The 24,754-nt window shown below is 38.3% G+C and overlaps 1 protein-coding gene across 1 annotated transcript in view; it reads left to right on the forward strand.

Moving 5' to 3' along the window:
* Positions 1-1,227: 1,227 nt before the first annotated feature.
* Positions 1,228-24,754, forward strand: part of LOC128011791 (collagen alpha-1(XXIV) chain-like) — a 91,663-nt gene continuing 68,136 nt past the window's right edge. The window contains exons 1-5 of the mRNA XM_052594513.1: positions 1,228-1,604; positions 8,839-8,909; positions 13,818-15,082; positions 20,152-20,205; positions 22,387-22,440. Of these exons, the coding sequence (XP_052450473.1) occupies positions 1,549-1,604; positions 8,839-8,909; positions 13,818-15,082; positions 20,152-20,205; positions 22,387-22,440 (1,500 nt within the window). The 5' untranslated portion in view covers positions 1,228-1,548. The remainder of the gene's footprint in view (positions 1,605-8,838; positions 8,910-13,817; positions 15,083-20,151; positions 20,206-22,386; positions 22,441-24,754) is intronic.

Genomic DNA, 24,754 nt, shown 5'->3' on the forward strand with positions numbered 1-24,754 from the left:
ATTAGTATAACATTTAGAAATGCATCTTAAAATAGTCTTCTTGTATCTTTGTAGCTGTTTTTGAATGCATGAACACAGCGGGTGTGAACAGCTCTTTGTTCCAGTTTTAATCATGCTGTGAATCAGTGGATGTGTGTGAAGGTGTAGCTGTTCTTATTGGGTTTCTAAGAGGATGGAGCTATTTTTGTGTTCAGACTAAATCTGGTAAAGTTTGAGGTTACAGTGAGGTCAAACAGAAGGTCAAATGTCGGAGTGAATGAGCTCTTGAGGATTGAGAATGACACTTTAGCAACTGATGGTCAAGACCCCGGTTTCCAGTTGGAATTGGATTAATGTCAAGATACCATTTTACTCCAAATCATTGTAAGTGTGAATGATTCTCAAACGGGTTATTCAATGAGAAAACAACATAGAGCAGGACTTTATCCATGAGGAATCGATCGGATGGTGAACAAATGTTGTTTTATGGTTATGATTAGCATATTAGGGTATTTCATTGTGGCCTTTAAAGAATAATTTGTTCTGTGCAGTAATAATAATAATTTAGTTTATAATCACTTTTTTTTCATTTTATTTCATTTTAAAATTGACTTTATTTGCAAGTGTCCACATATTTAAAATGCTGTACTGAAAAATATATAAATATGATTTTACTGTTGTTGTTGTTGTTGTTGTTGTTATACATGATTTATTGGCCACTATGAAATATTAAATCGAATTATTACTATTATTATTCGTGGGAACATTTGTCTAATTAAAGTGCTTATTAATTAAATAATGAACTATTAAAAACTAATTAAAATATTAAAATAATAATTATTAATTAATAAATAATCCCTTTATCCATAACAATCACGTATCTGTCTTCGTATTAAAAAAGCTGTAGCCTACTAAAAACGATTTCCTAAATAAAATATAATTCGTCTTCATTCGCACAGTCATGTCTCTATATTACAATTTTTACTCAATATGCTTTAACTGTAAATAATATAAACATGTTTTTACATAACAATTTATTTATTTGGATGTTTAAAATCTTTAGCGCTTGACTGTCGCCTAATTATTTTGATTGCAAATTTATTCTTCTTGGCTATTCTGAATTTGGCCAAAAGCAAAGTCTGCTCCGGAGTCTTCTGGATGTAAATGAACGGACGGATCGGATGGATGATGTCACGGCAGTAACGAGTGAAACCCAACACCGAGCGCTGGAGATGCGCCGAACCGAGCAAGTCCAGACACATGCGGAGCTCAGAGCCCGGAGCCACTCTCTGTCTCTCACTCTCTCTCTCTCTCCCTCTCTTTCTCTCTCAGTCCGTTTTAATACTGTCCTCCTGACCTGCTCTCTCAATAAACCCGCCGTGTCCCGTCATCGCCCCGTGTCTCCAGCAGCGCGCTCGATGTCTGAGGTCTGATCCGTGAACTTCTCCATGCATGCGCGTGCTCGCGGAGATGCGGACGCTGCTGATCAGGCTGGATCTGGTCTCGTGAGCCAGTGGTGTGGAATTCTGTTTTCGCTTTGAAAACTGCTGCTTGGACAAATGCATACAAATGCATTTAGGAGCCCAACGGACAAGGAGTGGACAGGTTTCTCCCACAACGACAACGTGAGTAACTTTCAATCTCCGGGGCTTCGGAGACAACGCTGTGCAAAGCTTCATTCAGGTTATTAATAGCATAATAAATACATATATTTATAAATAGAATAGAATAGGAGAGAACACGATAATTAGTGACACATATTGATGATAAAAATAACTAGCAGATCTGATCATACCGCGATGCATTTAATAGCGTGCATTAATCATATAAACTACAGAAGTGTTTTAACTCGTGCACAGTAGACATGCATTCCTAAATAATTGCTGGAGTCTCGTGCAAACTTATTAAATGTAGTTTTCACTGCAATCTCAGTCTGTAACTCCAACACCAGATTGACTTCTGACATTATACAGACTTCATAATGATCACAAATCAATTGGGATTTTGAATCTGCTGTATTTTCCATATGTTGATCCGAAGTTAAACTCCTCCTGCTTTAAGACCAAATGTGCACCAGATGAGAAGGCTTTGTGATTTACTGTATGCATGTATGAACTGTAACTGGTTTGATAAAGTGTTGATTTGGCTGAAGTGGTATTGAAATAAGAGTGGTTTTACTGTGCTGTTAGTTTCCGTCCCTGAACTGACACACAACAGCAGTAACATTCCTCATGGAGATGAGCATTGACCTTTAACATCTGGACAGCCGTTCCTGACTCAGTCAAATCCCAGCAAATCCACACATACGCACCTGACTGTGATCTCGCTTCCTCGGTTTATCTCAAAACGCTGATGTTAGATAGCATGTTACTTCTTGGTAAATGTTGTTTAGGGGCTTCTGACTGAAAAAAGTGCAGCATTTTTATACAAAAATCAATGTTCTGTCATCACTGACTTGCCCTTTTTTCTTTCAAAATCCTCACTACTCCATCTAAATCTGGAGTAATTTCTTTCTTTCATCTGTTGAAAAAGAAGATACTTTGAAGAATGTCTCAGTGTTTTGGATCCCACTGTTCTTCAAAATGTCATGTTTTATGTTCTGTAGAAGAAGTAAAGGGTGGGAATGATGACAGAATGATCATTTTGGGGTAAACTTTGGCTTTCAAGAGATGTTTCATCATGACAGGCTTGATCTTCTAATGGAAAATATGGAAATATGAAGACAACTTTGTTTAAACTGATGGAAAGTAATATAAATCTCAAAAACATTTAATTGATGACAGATGTTGTAATTTTTGGAGACATTTTGTATACTATTAAGTTTAATCGTTTGTGTCTGTTCATGTCTAATCACAGAAAACTCTTGGAGATTCATTGGGTAAAAAGTGTGGAAACCTGATTTAATCTTGAACCCAATGTAATTGGAGGGACTCGGTCATATTAAATAATATTCTTGACATTGCAACAGTCACTTATTTATTGCATTTGTTAGTTGAGTGTTCAGAGCCATTGCACATCCTCCAACCTGGAACCAATTAATTGATCAAAAATTGTATGAACGTTGATTTGAATTGACACCTAAAAATGACTTCATAAGTTTGAACCCAATGCAATTGGTTGGATTTGGTCATATTAAGTAATATTCTTGACATTGCAACACTCACTTATTTATTGCATTTATTAGATGAGCGTTGAGTGTCATTGCACATCCTCCATCCTGGAACCAATTCTCTGGTCAAAATGCATGGGAACCTTGACCTGATTAAATAGTTAAAAGACACTTTCATAAGCTTGAACCCAATGTAAATGGTCTGATTAGTCAGAATAAATAATATTTGTTCATGCATGATTGCATTTGTTAGTTGAGCATTGAGTATTTAATTGGAGCCAATTCTTTTGTCAAAAAGTGTGGCCAAATTGGACAACTAAAAATTACTCTCATGAGCTTGAACCCAGTATAATCAGTTTGATTGATCAATTTGATTTGATTGACCACATTGCCACAGTAACTAATACATGCATGTTTGCATTTGTTAGATGAGCGTTGATGCATGCTTAATTAATTAATTCAGTGTTTTTGTGCATCCGACACTGGAACCTGATCAAAACAGAGGAGAGATTATAGCATACAGAAGAATCTGCTAGCATTGACCATATCATCGTAGAAGAGTTATGCTGTCATTATTGCAAAATAAACCCAGCAAGGTGATCAGAAGGGTCTTATATCATGCTGATGGGATTTATTTAGCAATAATGACCATTGAAATGTCTTTATTTGTGATTTTGCCCAAGTTTTCCATTACATAGCTAGAGATTGTTTGTTTACTTACCAGGAACATTGCACTTTACTCTCCAGAGGTGTTCATAGATACTTGAGCTCTTAGCTTGTTCTTGGTCCATGTTTGTAGAGACAGTTTTATTGGGTTTTTACAGTTGTTTAGTGTGCGTATTGCTCCTCATCTTGTCAGAAAAGGCTGGAGCTAAACCAGCATGAATTTCCACTTTCCAGACTGGACTGTTGCTGGTGAATCTGTATAACTGTGCCGTTCACCAGAGAAATTAAGTTGTTGAAAGAGTCAGTCTCGCTAGGGAAGAAGCTTAGCTTCCAATACACAGGTCTTTTTAGAAGGTCCAGATCTAAATCTAACCCTGGGTTACCAACAGAACAGCGCTTTAGTAATGAAGTCCCGCTCTGGCTGCAGGTGTGAGAAACCAACGCCAACAGGATCAGATATTGGCAGCCGATCAGTGAGCGAACAATCACGGCTACGTGAGCATCTGCTCAGTATGCTGAGAACACGGCTTTAGCTCTGGCACGGACCCATACGGGCATAAATTTAGTAAGCGCTGCAAATCAGAGAGATCTACATAAGCCCCACCCCTATAAGATGATTGGTTGAGATGTTTTTGAGTGACTTCCATGCTGTTTTGTGAAGCCGTAAAGCAGTTTGTGTTGCTAGAATTGAAGATAGATGAACAATCAGGGGTCAAGTCCTAGTGAAAAGTGAAAAGTAGTTGCTTTAGGCTGCTGTAATGTCAATTATCTCCCACTGCTGTAGACATTTATGGTCAAAAAGCTAATATTAAATACTTATAGGTGAGTAAGGGTCAGGCAATATTGGTTTCCTAACTGCAGAGAATGTTTCTTGACTGGCAAAAGGTTTATTGACCTACAAAAGTGGATGCAACTTTCTGAATCTAGTTTTATATATTGAATGAATTGTACAATTTGTATTTGGGGTCACATGGTCAGATGAAATATCTGTAGCACTAGCAGCCAAAAAGTGTAGGGGTGTTGAGCTACATTTGACAACTGACAATGACTTTCATAAGCGTCAACCCAGTGTAATCTGTCAAATCTGGAAATTCATTGGTCAAAAGTTTTCATGACCGACAAAAGTAGATGCAACTTTCCGAATCTAGTTTTATATATCGAATCTGCTGTTTATATTCGGGAGTCACGTTCAGGTGCTATATTTGTAACACTAGTAGCCTGTGTGGGGGAATGTTAATTTTAAAAGTAACTCATTACAATATAAAAAAGTAATACAAAAGTAAATTATTATGTTGCATGGGTACTTTTTATGGAATGTATTTGCGTATAACTTGTGCGTTACTTTTTTAATCTGGGCTTGGCATCCTTGTTTGTTTTAATATAAAAAAAGTTATATTTTTGGCAAATGTGAAAAGCACTTTCACAAGTGAAATTTATAAACCCCAGGCGTAAGGAAATGTAAATTCACGTCTGTAGCCTGTAGAGGGCGCAGCTCAAACAACCCTTTCAGCCGTGCTGCCGTTCGGGATCGCATGAAGAACAGGATGCAGAAAAAAGTTCAGCATTCTTCAGCAATAAAAAGCAATTCAATTCAAGTGTATTTGTATACTTTACAGAAAATTATGTTTCTGCAATATTTAGTAATAGCTTTTAAGTGGTGACTGTCCGTTTGTGCACGTATGACAGGATTTGTAGCATGAAAAAAAGCATGAAACGCAATTATAAACATCATGTTCACACAACGTCTATGAATTTACTCCTGATTTCTCTCAACATTGCAACATGAGAGCGGTCAGTCAACAAATAAATGGTACTACATATTTGAAAAAGTAACTCTGAGTATCTTGTAAATGTAAAAAGCAATGCATTACTGTACTAGTTACTTGAAAAAGTAATCTGTATACGTAGCCTATGTTACTTGTAATGCATTACCCTCAACACTGCTAATAGTCATTTAAACACGCTTAGGTTGCTTCAAAACTAGTTTTGTCCTCCACAGTCGCCACATGTCATCCAGTGACCGTGCAAATGTCAGGATTTACCTATAATATGGCCACATCCTGTTTAATAGGGTTTGAACATTTGTGGATGGATAAATCTAGCATTTCTCATCATGTTCAGAGTTATGAAAAGCATTTTTTCTCTGTCAGATGTTGAGGAATATGACGTCCTGCGGATCATCAGAGCAACACACAGTTGCTGTTTTAACCACACAGACAAACTCTTGTTTAGATTCGGCCTCCTCCGCCGTGTTTTGTTTGTGTTTTTGTTGTTCTGTTCTTGAGCCGTGGAATGTCACGTCGTCCTCTCGAAAAGATGCAGGTGGCATCCTCTCAGAGAGAGAACTGTGGGAAAACAAACAGGTTTGACCAAACGATCAAGCTGACCAATACAAAACAGCAGGTAACGTTGATTGAAATCGTGTGTTTTCCTTGAAGGTGCTTCATGGACCTGAGAACATCTAGCAGATGTTCACAAATGAGATACATAACAAGCCCAGAAGTTAACATGCATAAAAGAGCCATTATGTTTGTTTAAAGCAATTGTCTTTATCAGCTGTGCTTTTGATTGTGGTTGAAGTTTTGTTTAGGGATGTATCTTGAAGGTTTTGTTGGTGTTAGCATATTAGGTGGAGGATGAAATCTCTTGGGGTTAGTGTTTGTCAAATATGATGACTAGATAGACTTCCCTGGGGCTGGTTTAAGAGTTATGAAGGAAGTATCTCCACACTGTGTCTGGATGAATGATGGTTTATCTGACTCCTCCACATTCTTCTCTGTCAGTCCTGGATGAAGATGCATAGATGATGTTTCTTGCAGCTAGTTGCATGTTAAGAGTGTGTCTTAACATCTATTCTAACCAGCTAGCAGCTAGTCAAGGGTTAATCAGGCTTAGTTTTTGGATTCAAATTAGTCAAATCTCTTTTTAGGTAACTGACATGAAGTCTTGAAGGACAAACTAGCTTCAACTAGTCTAAATAGTCTTTTGTAGGGTTAATACAATAATAATAACAACAATAAAAAAAAACTATAATTATAAATAAATTAATTGAAAAATAACATTTCACATCTTCATTTAATTGATGTATGAACTGTACTAAAATAACTAAAACTGAATAAAAAAATTATAAAAACATAAACACTATATAATTACTAAAACTAACAAAATAAAACGAAACTGAAAAAAAAAAAAAAAATATATATATATATATATATATATATATATATATATATATATATATATATATATATATAGAATATTCTCAACTGTAGTAATACAACACTGCTAAGTTGAGCTAAATTAGCATTGCTTTACAAAGATATGATTATTTGGAAGATCATTAATATTTGTATTCCTTTCATGATCCTCACATTCAAAACATTGAACTTAATCTTAAAAAATAAAATGTTTATGTTTGTTAGATATAGCCTATGCATGTTTAAGTCACATAAAGTTCCTCCAAAATTGAAGCCAAGCATTTTGCATATATTTAACAATTATTAGACTGACTTTAAAGAAATATAGCACTATTCAAGCAGCATAATGTAATTGTGAAACGGGTTGTTAGTTAATTTGACAGACTTAACCTCTGGTTTCAGTATAGACTGTGTGATATGTTTATCAAACGTGCTCTTTAGCGCCACCTAGAGTTGAGCGTGTATACTGTTCTGGACTGTTGTACATCAAATTGTTTGTGACCCAGCGATCTTGTTCTTTGCATTTCAGCCATACAAATACTGTCAACTCCTTACTCCACTGTCTGTGACCCACAGCATGTCTGTGTTCAGCTTCTCTCGTCGACAGGATAATCACAGTTTATAACGGCACCAGACGGACCTCCATTAGCCCTCTCCGTCACAGTCCTAAAACACTTCGTTTGGGTTTCATTTCCCATGTGAATGATACTGTCTCGCCCTCCCAAACTGGGCTTTCTCACACACATTCAACAGCAGAAGTGCATGAGTTTGAGAAACACTTACTCTGTCATAGTGCAATGCTGTGTGATGTCTCTGTGAGGTTTTACCATGGTTTTACTGTAATTAAGGACTTTTTATAGGAGCTTCTCTTATAAACTGCATGACCTGGAGTAGTTTTCTGTTTGATTGTGTACATCTGAGGAGCACATGCTGGGATCCCGAGTCACGTGAGAACAGGCTTCCAGCAGGAATTAAGGCCTGAGGGATTCACGTACACCAGGAATGTCTTAAACACGTCTGATGCTTTCCAAATCAATCCAAGCATCATCATGCATGGCTTTACTGTACATGAGCGCTCACTTTCAGTTCGGTCTGAAGGTCACGGCGATGGGGATCAGATTGTGGGGATTTTCGCTTGAAAAGCATGTAGACATCTGACAGCGGTTTGTGTTTTGGCAGGAATTCAGTCAAAACTAGCCTTCAAAAAGCAATTAAGCTTAATATGTGCAAAACGAGGTGCAGTGTTGCGGAAAGGTGTTTTATAAAGCGGTACAAATATCTAAAACTTTTTTACAATTTACAATAGATGTGTTTCAATGAGAAAATGATCAAAACTAAGAGATGAAACCAAGAAAATAACTGGAAAATGGGATCAGGATTCGTTTGAAGGAAAACGTTGATTTTTCTGATTCCAGAGTAAAATATCGTTTAAGACATACCTACAGTAGCAAAAAAATTGGGTTCAATTTGCAAAAACGAATTAACCTGATAAATTAAATGCAACATAGTTGAATCAGTTTGAAATGTTTAAAACAGTATGCTGCATATATATGCTTGCGATTAATAAACAGCATGAGATTTGCAGTATATACTACAGTCAGTCATTAATCAATCTGCCACAATCTGGGGTGCGTTTCCCAAAACAAACTAAGTTATCAACTTTGTTGGTTGCAATGCAATTTCCCATTGCCTACCTACCAAGTTGCTAACAGGTTAACAACTATGGTTTTGGAAAACGCACCCCAGACCAGTTGCATTTTTCAAATTGTTTTGATTCAGTTTCCCACAATTCCATTTTCCCTCCAAATCATGCAGCCTTACACTATGCAGTATGCAGTGTGCTGGTGTTTTCTGATTGTTTAAGTGTTTGTTGTTGATTGTCCGCAGGAGATTCCTCGTCCTCCTCCTGTCAACATGTGTGGTGCCGCTGTCAGCAGAAGAGCCATCGGCAGCTCCAGGTACACTCACCTCTGACCTTTGACCTCTCAACTTCTGCACAGACTCAAGAGTCCGGCCTTAATTTAGTCATGTGGATGTTAAAATACTTCCTTGTATTCCGGTTTAATACTCAGAGTAAACAGTTTGTAATATTTCAATCGGAAGGAGTTTCAGTTCTTTTATTTGTTTTCCTTCCGATTGTATTTCTGTTTCTGCAGAAACACTGATCTGCTAGTGTGCATATTTTACTGTTAATATGAAACAGACTGTGTGAAATGTCTATGTAGATTAAATATAAACACACAGAGGAAGAGGGATGGAGCAGTGAGCAATGAGCAAACTCATAAAACATTTTACAGGCACTAAATTGAGATTTGTGTATAATAATGATTTTATATGAGCTATAATATATGATTCGGCTCTCATATATAATGTGTTGCAATCAGTGTGAATTACTGAGTGCTTATTAAACTGTGCATGTTCATATGTTCATGTTGGTGCATTTACTGTAGCAGATGCTTTAGCCAGAGCAACATACAAAAGAAGAATAAAAACTAAAGAGACTGGAGATTTTTTATGGATGCTTGTTTCCACCACCGAGTTACAAATTTTTTTATCTTAACAATTGCAAGTTATACTCCTTTTTCTTCACCCCTCAAAATTCTAAGTTTGCATCTTGCAATTCAGATTTTTTTCATCATTTTTAAAGTCTCATAAATCTTTCACGAGTTTAAATCTGGCCATTTTGACTTTTTTCTCGAATTGCATTTTTTCTCGAATTGTGACATTCCCGTAATTCTGAATCATTCCTCGCAATTCTGACTTTTACTCATAATTCTTAGTTTTTCATCATGATTATTAGTTTATATGGCTTTATGTTGTATTTCTGACATTATATGTTGCAATTCAGACTTTTTCTTGTAATTCTGAGTTTAAATCTCAGAATTCTGACTTTTTTCATAATTGCAACATTATATCTTTCAATTCTGACTTTTTTCCCTCATAATTCAGATTTTATATCTTGCAATTGTTATTTGATTTCCTATAGTTATGGCTTTTTTTCTTGGTTTTTGTGAAGGTGCTTCTCTCTCTTCATTAAACGGGTCGGCATGTCTGTTCTTGCGCTCCGAGCGACTCTCTATCTCTTGCTTTCTCTTGCTCTAGTCTTAATCGGTCACTTTCTGCAGGGCTCTTGTCTCTCGCTGAAGACTGTACACAGACTGAGATACAGTGTGGAAGTGAGGAAGAGGTGGAGATAAAGACTTCAGGTTCAGGCTGGTTTAGATGGACTCACAGGTCAAGCAGGTTAGCCTGTGATATAAAGATGAGACGCTCGCTGAGATACAAAACACTGTCTGGCTGCTGTTCAAGCTGCAATTAGTAAGAAAAGACTACACACCTTCATACAATACAGGACAGCCTGCAGTGAAGATGTTACACAAGCACACACGAGTTATGATTGCACAACATCCTGAATCATTAGAAAACTGTTCGACTGTCATCAGAAACCAAAACTAAACTTTTCATTTAGAGGAAAATAATCAGTTAAAGGGGCCATATGACGTTGCTAATAAGAACATTATTTTGTGTATTTGGTGTAATGCAATATGTTTTTGCTGTTTAAGGTTCGAAAAACATTATGTACATTATTGTTGCTCCTCTATGCACTGCCTTTCTGAAACGCGTTGATTTTTTACAAAGCTCTTCACTCTGAAAAGTGCTATCCAGTGCATTGTTATAGGCTGAATACCTACAGCGTGACGAAAATGATACATGTAATAAACTCACGGCACCATACTGTGATGCCGTGTCCCGGCACGACGAGACAAAACCAATAAAACCCATTACAAACGAGGCATTTGTGGCATCTAGTGGGGACATAATTACTGAATATAATGACTTATTCTGTGCATTGCGTTGTGTTGTGCATATTTTCTACTCTAGATGCTCAAGACTCATCAGTGAACTTGAATCATCAATGAGAATTTCTTTAAATATTTAAACATACTTACAGACTGTGAGTCAGAAGCGCCAGACTGTCCTTGCAAAGTTGGAACTGCCCCACTTTATAGAAACATATATATATATATATATATATATATATATATATATATATATATATATATATATTTATATATATATATATATTTAAAAACAGTCCTCGCATCATATGACCCCTTTAATTAATCAAATGTTTGTTTCAAATGCATGCAAGTACATTTTTCAATGATTCAATTATGTTCCTGTAGCAGTTTGTTTTTGAAATATAAACATTTAAACAGTGGCTGTAACAGAAACTTGCTAGCATGCCACTTTAAAGTTCAAAATGCTGACAGAATTTAATAGCTGAGACTTTGTTTCATAAAAGGTAACAGAGCACTAAGCTTATTGTGATTATTGGATGGAAGGTTTGCTAAAAAATATGTTTTTAGTGTTGTTTTATTCACAAATATTCTGAAGAATGCTGGTCGCCAAGTGGTTGCTGGTAGCCACTGACTTCCATAGTATGGAAAAAAGTACTCTGGAGGTCAATGACTATACTAGTTAATAAACTGTTTGTTTATCAACATTCTAGATTCATCAAAACTCAAAAGTGTTGATATATTTGTAATAAGGATTTTTATATTGCCAAGTGTGTTGTGGCACATTTCTGTGTGGTTTCTATGTGGTTTCTTACTAGTTCAATGCAAAAAATAATTCATCCTACAACTGTCTACTCTGGTAACATGGTAAAATTGGGAGACAGGTCACACACTTGTAGTATAATCTTATCATAAAGTGTTTGGTACTCCAGATGGCATGTGTTTGGTGCAACCAGTCACCATCAGGCTGGTTTCTCTGCATCTCTTCATGATTGTTCATGATGGCAACACTCAAAAAATAAGTTTTTGGCTGTTCATTGTTCAATTTGAACTGCCAAAGAGGTGAAAGTTCACAGGGTCACATGTGCTACCAGTCAAAAACATGGCTGCCTGAGCTTTGAAGTCTCTTTTTTTTCATGGTTGATCAAGATCCTGTCCACACTGAATCAAGTAACAAAGAGTTTCAAGGCAGAGTAACGGCCTGCGCTGAACTTATAACTCAAATAACAGAAAGAACTAGAGAGAACAACGGTAACTTTGTGCCTCCACCGTTGATGCCTTTTGCTTGTCATCTGTTTGAGCGGAGGATGTTTTAACAACAGCAGAAAGTATGAATTAGTAATAAAAGTGCTGGTTTCCAGCACAGCTCCTTAGAGATCTCTCTATGGACACTCTCAAACTCTCTGTAAAGGCTTGTCTGTGTTTGCTGACAGGAGTACAAGCGTTCCTGCTCTCTTGATCTCAAAAACATACTTGCTGTAGTTCCTTACACATCTGCTCTGCTGCCCTCCGGCCTGTATAACTTTATGATGTTTTTATAGTTGGAGTGTGTAATTTCTTCAGTGTTAAAATGCTTCTATTCTAGCTTAATATACAGAGACAGCAGGTAAACCATTTGTAAGATAATTCTCCTGAAAAGTATGTTAGTATTTGTTAGTACAAACAGCCCAACACAGCAAAATGGATGATGATGTGCATTTGGTGTAAGACATTTGAAATTGAACATTTGCTATTTTGTTTGGTGTTTGGTTCAGAAATGGCAAATGTCACTTTTAAACCCGAATTCAATTGGGATAAGTTGACCTCCACTCAGAACAAGAGCTTACCTTATCACTTAATGGGCACATGTTGGAAAGTTTGGTTTAAATCAAGCATTTAACTACTGCTACTGCTTACCCAGTCATTTGTGCAATGTATTTAATAAAGTGTGTAATATATTCCATGTTAAAATGCTTCTATCCTACCTTAATACGCGGAAACATCAGGTAAAGCATTTGTAGGTTGATTTCCCTGAAAAATGTAAGCCTAAAACTCGTGAGTATCCCAACACAGCAGCATGGACTCATCCAATGCATGGGACTATCTGTTGGTCTTGAAATTATTTAATGTTTTCTATTCTGTTTGGTGGCTCAAGTGGTCCAGAAGTCCAAATTCCAGACAACCAGAGCCTAATCAGTTGATGGGTGTAACTGGGTATGACTGGGTTAGGAGCAAGCAGATTAGGTAAAGCTAATTTGTCCTAAAAATGTCAGTAAGTAATATGCATTCCCTGAAGCTCCACTAGAGCCTCCACCTAAATTTTTGTGACGCTTGTTGTATATCCAAGTCAAAATATGCAATGAAGTATGAGATACATTTCTTAAAATAAGATCAAACTCTTCAACTCCAGTCCCGGAGGGATGATATCCTGCAGACTTCAGATCCAACCTTATCAAACACCCTGGAACAAGTCTTTCACGGTGTTCAGAATTACTTGCAAATTGCATACAGGTGTGTTTAATTTAGGTTGGAACTAAAGACTCCAGGACACTGGCCCCTCAGGACTGGAATTGAAGAGCCGTGGTCTAAACTAAACTGATATGATGAGAAATTAGTTGCTCAAAATTTCCTTTCTCATCTGTCAGATGCACACAGACTAATAACATTTGACAGAAAAAAAGAATGATCCACACAGAAAGTGAAAGAGAGAAAAGAGATGTGTGGATTGAGACCCCTGCTTTCTTCTCATTGTCTCTCTTCATCTGGACCACAGATGCTATGCAAGTGCTCATGGGTAATTTTTGTGATGTCATGGATGTCAAAGCACATATTCATACCATTTGTGTGGTTTGTATTATAGAGGCCCTCTAAGTCAGAAATAGTTTTATGTTGACTGTCAGCCAAGTTTAATTATTTAACTAATTTAAATTCAAGCCATGGACTAGTCGCTTATCTATACTACTGGTTTGCAAAAACTTGGGACACTTTAGCGTCATGTTAAAAACCCTTTGAACAGCCTAGCAGAGCCAACCTTTTACCTAGCCAAACCCCCCTGTTGCTTACAACTGTCTTTTTCTTTCTCTCAAGGTGTAGACCTTATTCATCAGCTGGGCCTTTCCGGTCGGAGAGACACACACTCTTCTGGGACACCTTACCTCACCTCCCTTGCCTCATCTCTGTCCATCCTGCCCCCTGGTGTTGGGGTTATCCTCGGACCCGATGCCCTCATTGAGGCCCCATCAGTGGACCTGCTCCCCGCAGGCGTAGTGGAGGAGTTTTCTATCATAGTGAGTTTAAGCTCCTGGCGAGCGAACAATGCCTTTATTTTTAGTGTGCGTGATGGCAGGGATAGACTGCAGTTCGGCTTGCAACTCCTGCCTGGAAGGGTAGTGGTTTACATAGGCGAGAAAGCATCGATCTACTTCAAGTATGATGTGCAAGATGGACAATGGCACTCCTTCTCTGTGGGGGTCCGGCCACGCTCCGTATCTTTCCAAGCACGCTGTGGGGCTGTGCAGTACAGCGAGGAAACACTGACCCGAACACAGACTCTGAGCTCTGAAGGCCGCCTCTCTGTGGGAAGGATGGACTCCAGGGCGGTGCAGTTTGAAGGAGCATTATGCCAGCTGGATATTTACCCCTCGGCCCAAGCTGCGGCGCACTACTGCGACTTTGTTAAAAAACAGTGCAGACTGTCCGACACCTTCCGATCTCATTCAGGGAGCTCAGAGTCCCGATTCCCATCGGTTTCACCATCCACAAAGTTCCACCGCAGCTCTTCGGAATCACACACATTTATCCAAACTCTTGTTGACCACTCCGCCAACTCTATTCCCACAGCACTTTTTGACCAGTTTTCAACCACAAGCTCGCCGATGTTTCACTCCAGCACACCCAGGCACATGAACACATCTCCAAAAACCTTCGGCAAGGTGCAATCCCTGGACCTCACTCCAGAGACTTCCACGAGCAACCCCCCAACAGAGAAGACCCTTGATGGTGAAAATGATACTGAGAATCAGCCGCTTCTCAAGAAGCCCAGAGCAACTCGGGCCACCCCAGACTTGATCAGCATCATCAAGCAGAGCCGTTTGAAAGAGGCCTTGAGGAATGACGGTAGACCCCACCATTCTGACAAAGAGCTACTCCAGGCCAATCCTAAAGTGAACAGCACCATCCTGTACCGTGAAGAGAGCAGCTATAACCTGGTGGACCAATCTGAGGAACAGATCCAGGAGGGGCACGACACAGTATACTCTGAGGGTTATGGATACGACTATGGTTTTGAAGAAGACGAATATTTCTTCAACTATGATGGATTTGTTGGTCCTAAAGGAGAACCGGGTCCTCCGGTAAGTACTCTCTTATTATCCTTCTTGTGCTTTTGAATGACTTCCATAATCTTCAGAATCAAGTCGCTGCAAGCCGGAGCAAAGCTCTTTTTGAGAATTTATCCAAATTACAATGTATAAGCGTTCAGGCTAATTTATGCCTCTATCTTTGAAAGAGAGCGTGCACTTCGCTGGGTTTCTGCAAGTCATATTTGATCAGGCATCTTCTGGGCAAGAGAAGAAATGAATAATCTGTCAGTGACAGGTAGTGATTTAGAAGCAAGGTGATAGTTTGTTTTTGTCCTCCCGGACTTACAGGTGGTTATAATAGCATGTTTAAAGTCACCGCCGGTTGTTTGTGATGTAATATGGCTGATGTGCTAATCTATGCCTCCATTTGTAATTGCCACACATAGCAACAAAACAACCAGGTGATGTCAAAACACTCAGTCTGCTTTCAAAGTAGTGTCAAGATGATCATGTTTATGAGGTGAGCATACACGAATGCCACCACAATGTTGTAATTAGTTGTGGGGAAACTCTGGGGTTTCTTTCCGAGCCGGAGGTGTATCACTGGTAGTCATCGAGATGAGCTGTAATTGTGAATGTTGATGGTTTGTCTGTTTATGAACAGTGCTAGAAAATGCTACCTATTTAGCCCATTTATGAGTTGCCAGCCCTATTAAGAGAACCTATATTTCCCGTCATTCTTTGTAGTAGCACACAAATTATGAAGTACATAGATTAACTTAAGATTCAATTGCAGTACATAGATTCATTTGTGCATCTTCGATTTACATAACTGTGTTTTTCACAACCCATCAAAGACATCGGGCTATTTTGGCCTTAGGATAAATATTCCTGTGTTGGGTAGTGGAAAACAGAGAAGAAGTAAGATATTTCCCAGAGTGTCCATTTTTATTCTGACCAAAATCATTTCCCAAGGGGACTATGGGTTAAAAATTATAAGCACTAGCTTAGACCTCAGTTTACACTTATGGTATTACAGTACAAAATGATCTGATTTGGAGTTCAAATAAAGTTCGATGTATATATTTTATAATTTGTGTGCTGCCAGAGGGTATGATGGTAAATAGGCCTGTCATGAATTAGCAGTGGTTTGGCTCTCGGTTATGGCTGTGCTATGTTAGTACAGCATGACTTCTTTCTCCTTGCTTTTTATAGCATGGGGAATATGGCTTGATTTACTCAGAGCAAATGCTAAATATAGCAAAGTACATGTAATAAACTCTTAACATCAGAACTGCAGGGTGGAGCGCAGTTGCATATCAAGTGTAGGTCAGTAGGCCATTATGAACCTCAGAATCCCAGAATATATTCAATCAACAAACGAATGCCAGAAACTGGATGATCTATTTGGAAAGGATAACAATGACACCCCAAAGCTCCTCTAAAGTAATGTTTTACTCATGTTCAAACAGTTGCATGCACATCTATGTGTGGAACACTAAGGTGTATGCATACGTTTTTAGTGTGAGGATATGTGAATATGAGACATGACTTTGTTGATATTTTTGTTGGACGTCACCCTAAGTGCTCTCACATGGCCGAGGGATATGGTGCATTCCTGTCTTGGAAGAACTAGGGGAGGTAAATTCACCAGCTGGGACTATCCAAAGTCAGTGTTTCATTGCACTTTCCTCTCCTGTTCTAGCTCTAATTATGCCTTGAAGGTATAAATCAAAGAATGAGACTGATAGATTTATGGTTTTTCTTTCCAGAGCCCAGAAATCAGTTTCTTAAAATATCTAATGACATTTTAATCATTTATTCTGTCATTTATCCAGAGCACTCTTGCTGTTGAGATTAAACCAGTTCAGGGAGTTTTCCTTGTCTGTCTTGGTGGTTTTAGAGTTGTAACTGTTTGTGAGAGCAATTGTAGACCAATGCATCTCTTTCAACAGGGGCTTGATTACATGTAGATTCACTTGTGGTGTTCAGGCGGTGTTCTGTCGGCCCTAAACACAGCTGCATTGTCCCGAAACATTTCGCCTTCGCTGATAGGCTAAGCACGACTAACCTCTGTTCCAGATGTTTCTACACACTTCTGTCAATATCTGCAAAAACATAAGAAACACATTAGGAGGACAGCTAGTGTTTTCAAAACCTGTGAGGCTTTGTTTATGTGGGTCTTGAATAATGGTTGTCATAACACAGCTATGTCTGGGAATTTTCTTTGCTGCCACTCTCATTTTACACCATACACAAGTCTAGTGTGGCTTTACATATATGTATATGTCTTGGAGACATTGGCACAGTTCTTCTGGATTGAGTCTGTCTCAGTTTGTTCTGTTTCTTCATGTTACTCCAGACAGATTGATGATGGTGAGATCAGATCTCTGTGTGGAGCACTGGCTGCTATCAGACCTTGTGCAGACAAAACCCCAATGGATTATTACAATTAATGGCAAAAATAATGTTTAGAAATGTAAACTGATATTTATTACTGACACACTACAGAAAAACGTAGAAATAATTGACTTAAAACCATTTACTCTAGGTGAAAATACTAGTGGCCTAAGACTTATGAATTTATAAATTTATAAATGTATTTATGCATGCAGGTATGCATTTAATTATTTACTCATTCATGCATGCTTTTATGCATATATTTTTGCAATTAATTTTTATTCATGCATAATAATTATATCAAGCTTTCATTTAATATTTACATTGAAAAATGGAAAAATAAGTTATAAAAATGTATTGTTAATTATTTTCTCTTATTTACCATGCATTTATTGAATTGTTTTTAAGCTATATTGCCCAACTCTACTAAGACCCTATTTTCTGTAAAGCTGGTTTAAAGGGGTCATATGATTTAGCTAAAAAGAACATTATTCTGTTTATTTGGTGTAATGAAATGTGTTTATTTAGTTTGAGGTAAAAAATGCTATATCATCCTCTTTTGGAAGGTCAAAAAAGTAGGTTTGCTTTCTCAATGAAACACAACTTCTTCCCAACATGGTGGCAGCAAAAGAGAATAAAAGTTACACTTTCTTTCTTTGTGTGAACATTTTGGTGGCGTCATGCAAATCTTCCCACAGAGTAATGTAAACATGTGGGGTGTGTTAGAACGAGTCGTTTTAAAGGGGCGTGTGGTTGACTCTTAACTTTTATAAAGAATATCTCTTTGGGTTTGAGACTATAGTCTTTGCAAATTCACAGATCTTCTTCCTGCACCAACAACTTGTAACACTCCAAAGAGAAAGGAACAATTTAAGTCACATCATTTGACCCCTTTAAATTAATACATAAAATGAAAAAAGAAAAAGTGAAAAGCACTTGTGCACCCTTGAGGTAAGAGTGCGCAATATAGGTAAATCTACATCAGTATTAAATAAAATGTTGGTCTTTTAAAATAAATCGTTGCTGGTCAACACACTTGCACTGCATGTTTGTAGCAGCTGTCGCACTTAACCATCTCCTTACCACAAATCAAATCAATCACTGGCCATCTTGGCAAAAGAGTTGATCTGGTCTAGATTGTTGTCAGCTGTATGTTGTTGCAAGCGCTAAAGCCTGGTTCACACGGGACGATTTTAAAATTGTCGGCAGATTTTCCAAACCTGAGAGACCCCACACACGGCGATAAAAAATCACGGGTCTAACAGTTTTGGTCGCTCCGTGTGTGGTGTGCAGCCACACGGCAATATCAACACATCACACACGAACCGATTTGACTCCCGAGCATTCCCAGGTCAGACGGGAAATCTCGCAAAATCCCTCGAGATCAAACGTGACTTTAGAGTAAACAATCATGGCGGACAAAGAGGATGCAGTGGCCATAGTTTGTGCTTTGTTTTTAACGGGGAAAAAAACATAAGAAAAATAAGAAAAGGCGATGGTCAAAGAGGTGGAGACGACGCGAGCATGGACTATACTTGCTATATCATGATATGGAGATAAGTTGTTGTTTTATCTCATAGAAATGTTGTTACGTACTACACAGATTAATAACCGTTGAAATAAACGTTCATATATTAGTTTCCATGTACTCTGGTGGACTGCAGTTGTGGATGTAGTTATGCCCATCGACTTTATTTGTATTTGTTATATTATATACGCCGGCTGTTTTGATTTTGTTTCCCGGTACTATCACTGCCTCGTCACCTCGCTTTCTGATTGGCTACACGCCACAGTCCACAGGCTGCGTGATTGTTTGTCCTCGGGGGACACCACACACGAGAAGAAATCGGGCAAAATAAATCCAACATGTTGGATATCCCCGATTTGAGATCGGAGCGGTCCCGACATTCTTCCGAGCAGAGGAGATTAGTCTTAACACACCACAAACGGCAGGAATATTTGATCAGATTATTTTACGATAATCGGAGCATCCTAAGATTGTCGGAAGGGCTGAATCGGGGCTAAAATCGGCCCAATTATCCTGCCGTGTGAACCAGCCTTCAAGTTAAAACTTTTATTGTCTCCGAGTGTTGTCAAATATCAAACACGCGATTGTAGTGGTTCCACCTGTGGACACAACTGTTTTGTTTGAATCATCTGGGAAAAAATAAGGTGTTAGTTGAATGAACATAGACTCCTTTGTTCCATCAGTCGGCGATTAAGCTGCCCTCTGAATTAACATTTTTCCTCATACTGGTTAGTGATGGTTTGCTTGCTAGTGAAACCATGTTCTTATGAAGCTGTTTGACAAGGTTTAAGCTTCACCAACATCCAGCTCAAATGATTCACTGGTGATGAATAAAGGACAGCAGGTCACTGTGAGTTTTTAATGTCCTTTTATTAGGCTTTTAAACCATGTGTTATAATCGAATCAGGGATGTTTAGTTAGTGATGCTTCAGCTGTGTGTCATTCCTCAAAGGCTACCGAGCATCAGCACAGGTTGATGGTAGCTTTTAGTGCAGGGTTTGTAGAGACATGCGATTGTTTCTAAATAGTTGCATTTACAAGTGTCATATTTGGAAGGATGTTTTCATTCTGTTAGCACTGTCTGACAAGACATTTGATTCCAATCACACTGTCCCTCTTGTGCTGTTTAGAAGCAGTTGTGCAGGAATCGATCTTTCGTTCTCATTTTCTGCTCATCTTTGTGTCTCTGCAGGGTCCCGCCGGCCCCCCAGGTCTCCCCGGACCCCCTGGAAAGAGAGGACTGCGGGTAAGATGCTCCGCTCTCATTCATTAGCGGGGGTTCTTTGTCCCGGAGTGAATCCTGCTCCCCTGTGTTGGGATTCATGCAGCATCCATCAGTCTTGCTCACTTTGTTTCCATTATGAAACAATCAGAGGCACGAGACTTTCCACAGCTGTTTGTGCCCAGAATAATCAGAGACAGAAGGAATCAGAAATATACAGCAGTGCTTCTCGACAGACAGACAGACAGACAGACAGACAGACAGGCAGACAGATGGCAGACGACAGACAGACAGACAGACAGACGACAGACAGACAAGAGACAAATAGACAGACAGACAGACAGACGACAGACAGACAGACAGACAGACGGCAGACGACAGAAAGACAGACAGACAGACAGACGACAGACAGACAAGAGACAAATAGACAGACAGACAGACGACAAACAGACAGGCAGGCAGACAGACAGACGGCAGACGACAGACAGACAGACAGACGACAGACAGACAAGAGACAAATATACAGACAGACAGACAGACGACAGACAGACAGACAGAAAGACGGCAGACGACAGACAGACAGACAGACGACAGACAGACAAGAGGACAAGAGACAAATAGACAGACAGACAGACAGACAGACGACAGACAGACAGACAGACGACAGACAGACAGACAGACAACAGACATACAGACAGACAACAGACAGACAGACACGAGACAGATAGATAGACAGACAGACGACAGACAGAAAGACAGACAGATGACAGACATAAAGACAGACAGACGACAGACGGACAGACAGACGACAGACAGACGACAGACGGACGGACGGACGGACGGATGGACAGACGACAGACAGACGACAGACAGACAGACAAACAGACAGACAGACAAACAAGAGACAGATAGACAGACAGACAGACGACAGACAGACACGAGACAGATAGATAGACAGACAGACGACAGACAGAAAGACAGACAGATGACAGACATAAAGACAGACAGACGACAGACAGACGACAGACGGACGGACGGACGGACGGACGGACGGACGGACGGATGGACAGACGACAGACAGACGACAGACAGACAAACAGACAGACAGACAAACAAGAGACAGATAGACAGACAGACAGATGACAGACAGACAGACAGACAGACAGACAGAGAGACGACAGACAGACAGAAAGACAGACGACAGACAGACGACAGACAGACAGACAGACAGACAGACAGACAGACAGACAGACAGAGATAGATAGATAGATAGATAGATAGATAGATAGATAGATAGACAGACAGACAGACAGACAGACAGACAGACAGACAGACAGACAGACAAATAGATAGATAAGTCATTTTATTTTTTATACTACTTTGATTTCAGTTAGCTGCCAAGGGATTTCTAATTTCCATTTAAGTTGTTAAAGTTAAATAAAAGTCCAATCATTTTATTTCAGCTTTATTTCAATTAACAAAAACACATTTCATTGGTTTTATTCTACTTAATGATAACAACACTGCATCACTCTCAACCATTTTTACTTTTATAATGAAAAAAAAGTTTATAAAAGTAATTTAACTAAAATTATTTATACTATCATGGTCTTTAAGAATTTCAAAGTAGGTTTTATTTTTATTTATTTATTTATTTTATTATGCACTTTTGTAATTTTTACTAGTTTTTATATTTCTATTTAGCTTTTTTGTTTTATCCATTTTTGTTTTATTTCATTTAGTTGCTAAGGATACATTTCTCATTTTCAGGGTTTCATATTTGTTTCATTAAATTTTTAATTAAATATTTGTATTTTATTTAATTTTATCAAGTAATGAAAACAAATTGCAATAATGTTAGGTTTTGATTTAGTCTACAATAGCGACACTGCATCATCCACAACCCATTTTATTTCTGAGATATTTCTGAGAAAGATGTGTTTTATTTTCTGAAGGGTGTGAAAAGGGTATTTGCAAAGAAATATACATGGTATAGGGTTTATGGTATATGCGTTTCATACCCAGAGACCAGAAATATCACTATCAATGTCACTGATGTTTCTTCATTTTAGCACATTATCATTTAATATTGATCAATATGGGATGTACAGTATATCACCCAGTTTTCCTCCAAGAATCTGTTCTTGATGACTGAAATGCAGGGTGGTTTGTGGAGCATGGACTGTCTGTCTTTGTTCCTCTCAGGGTCCAGCTGGTCCTCACGGGAGTCCCGGGCCGCCTGGTTCACCTGGTCTGAAGGTAAGCTCCTGTCCTGGGCTCTCTGTCTGTCCTGTCTGAAACAAGTCTGAGCTATAACACGAGCACAGCGGCCGCTCGAGACGCTCTTCCTGTTCAGACTCGCCGCTCTCAAGCTGAACAGTTCTCGCTTCCTGATAAACGTTTGTTATGGTGTGTGTGTGTGTGTGTGTGTGTGCGTGTGTGATGACAAGGCTTCGGAAAACACTGGAAAGAGCCGTCGGGGAGACACTGACAGTTTGATCTTTTAGAGAGGAGAGGAAAATATATCTGTGCCACGACATTAAGAGCCTGTTACCTGTGTTTTTGAGTGAGTGTGTGTGTGTGTGTGTGTGTGTGTGTGAGTGTGTGTGTGTGTGTGTGTGTGTGTGTGTGAGTCAGAATATGGAGAAAAAGCACACCTGGTGGAGGCAAGAGCTGCAGGTTTAACAGATGGACTCACTTTGACCTCCAATAAATGGACGTCATCGCAGAGATTCCCAGAGCAGCATCTTTATTTAAACTTAAACAGTTTATTTAAACTTTATTTAAACTTAAACTTTTTAATCCATTTATATTAATACAATTAATATAATTTTTTATTTATTTGTTGTTTTTATGCTTTTGTAATGTTTAGTAAGTTTTGCTTTTAAAAATAATTTAAATGTATTTTTATTTTAGTTTTAGCTTTTCATTAATATTTTGTAATACATTATTCAGTTTCAGTGGTTCCCAGAGCAGCAGGTGTATATTTATAAACTATATTATTATAATTCTTTTTTTTAATTTTACATTCTTAACAAGCTAATTTTTTATATCATTGATATATTATTATAGTTTTTGTTGAAATAAAAAAAAATATATATTCATATATTATATACATATATATATTTATATATATATTATACATTATATTATTATTTTATTTTTCAAAATCTTTTCAAAAAAAATTTTTTTTTATTTGATGTGCTTTATAATTTTTTAGTGTTTACTTTAAGTAATTTAAAGTTTAGGTTAATTTTTTTTATGTGCTTTTGATATTTTTAGCTTTTAAATATTTTGAAATAGTTTTGATTTAAGTTCTTTAACTTAAATTTCAATTTAATTTTGTTTCGTTTTATTTTTGGCTTTAACTCTAAATATGTTAAACTCATTGTTATTTCAGATTTATAATTATTCTCTTATTCTCTGTCTCTGTGTTTCTGTGTGCGTCTGTCACACTAAGCATGTGTAGCTCTTTACTGGACGCTTTCACAGGAGCCCTGTGTGTTTTATTATGAGCCGGAGGGAAGTGATGAGGCTCGTGAATCCTGTCGGGCCGGTAGCGTTGAGCGTAGACCCGTGTGGATGTGGTTTATTTACCGCAGCAGACGTCTGCGGCTTGCACACATCCTTCACTCGCTCGCTCTCACCACTGATCACGAGATTCACAGCTCAGGAGAATCAAGAGACAAATATATCGATCAATAATCTTACTTTAAGTGAACTTGATTAGTAATATATTAATTGCATTGTTATTTTAACATGCAATATTTTATATTGTCACAGTTTGAGACACGGAGATTCCTTCTGAAGCCCTAAGGATGTGATAAACATCACTTAAAATGAAACAGAACAAGCTTTAAAATGACCTAAACAAATAAAATTGAGATAATTAATTATAATGTAATTAATTCCCCCAACAACTTTAAATTAATAAAATAGCATTAATAAAAATTTTCAATATACATATTCTTGGCGAAAACCACTAACAGATCTAAAAGTCCCAGGGCCTTTGAATGATGTTGTGGACATCTGCAGGAGCCTTTGAGACAAAACCACAGTATAAATCACCAGACAGAAACAACTGAGAAGCTGGAGGACTCTCCATTTTTCTGTCTTGGAGAAACAAAAGAGATGGTGTTTTTTCCTTAATTTGAATGCTTGACCTTCATAATTCACAAGTGCCAAATACGCCAATCTGATTTTCCCATCAAGCTTTAGGACAAAGTGTTCATCTCTCTGTCCGTTCAGAGATGACCTGAGTGGGCAGCAGATATGATCACCGGGGGCCGATCTGAGCCCGATGGTGGAAACTGTGAAGCATCTCAGTGCAGCCCACAGATGAGTCATGTGTCTGCTGGGATCTGGAGAAACAAGACTGAGCTGTTATCCCTTCTGAAGACTTCAGGGATGAGATGAGATGGGCTTCACAGGTTTGAGAGGTTTGGCTGTGACATGTTTGATCCAGACCTGAATGTAGCTCCTTTTGGTTATTCAGTCGAAAGTCAGCGGATGGTGGCAGGGTTCACTTTAGTGAAGGGGTGTTTCACAGGCGTCAGATCCGTGCTGTCTAGTG

The sequence above is a fragment of the Carassius gibelio genome, chromosome B23 (genome assembly GCF_023724105.1).
Source record: "Carassius gibelio isolate Cgi1373 ecotype wild population from Czech Republic chromosome B23, carGib1.2-hapl.c, whole genome shotgun sequence".
NCBI classification, from domain to species: domain Eukaryota; kingdom Metazoa; phylum Chordata; class Actinopteri; order Cypriniformes; family Cyprinidae; genus Carassius; species Carassius gibelio.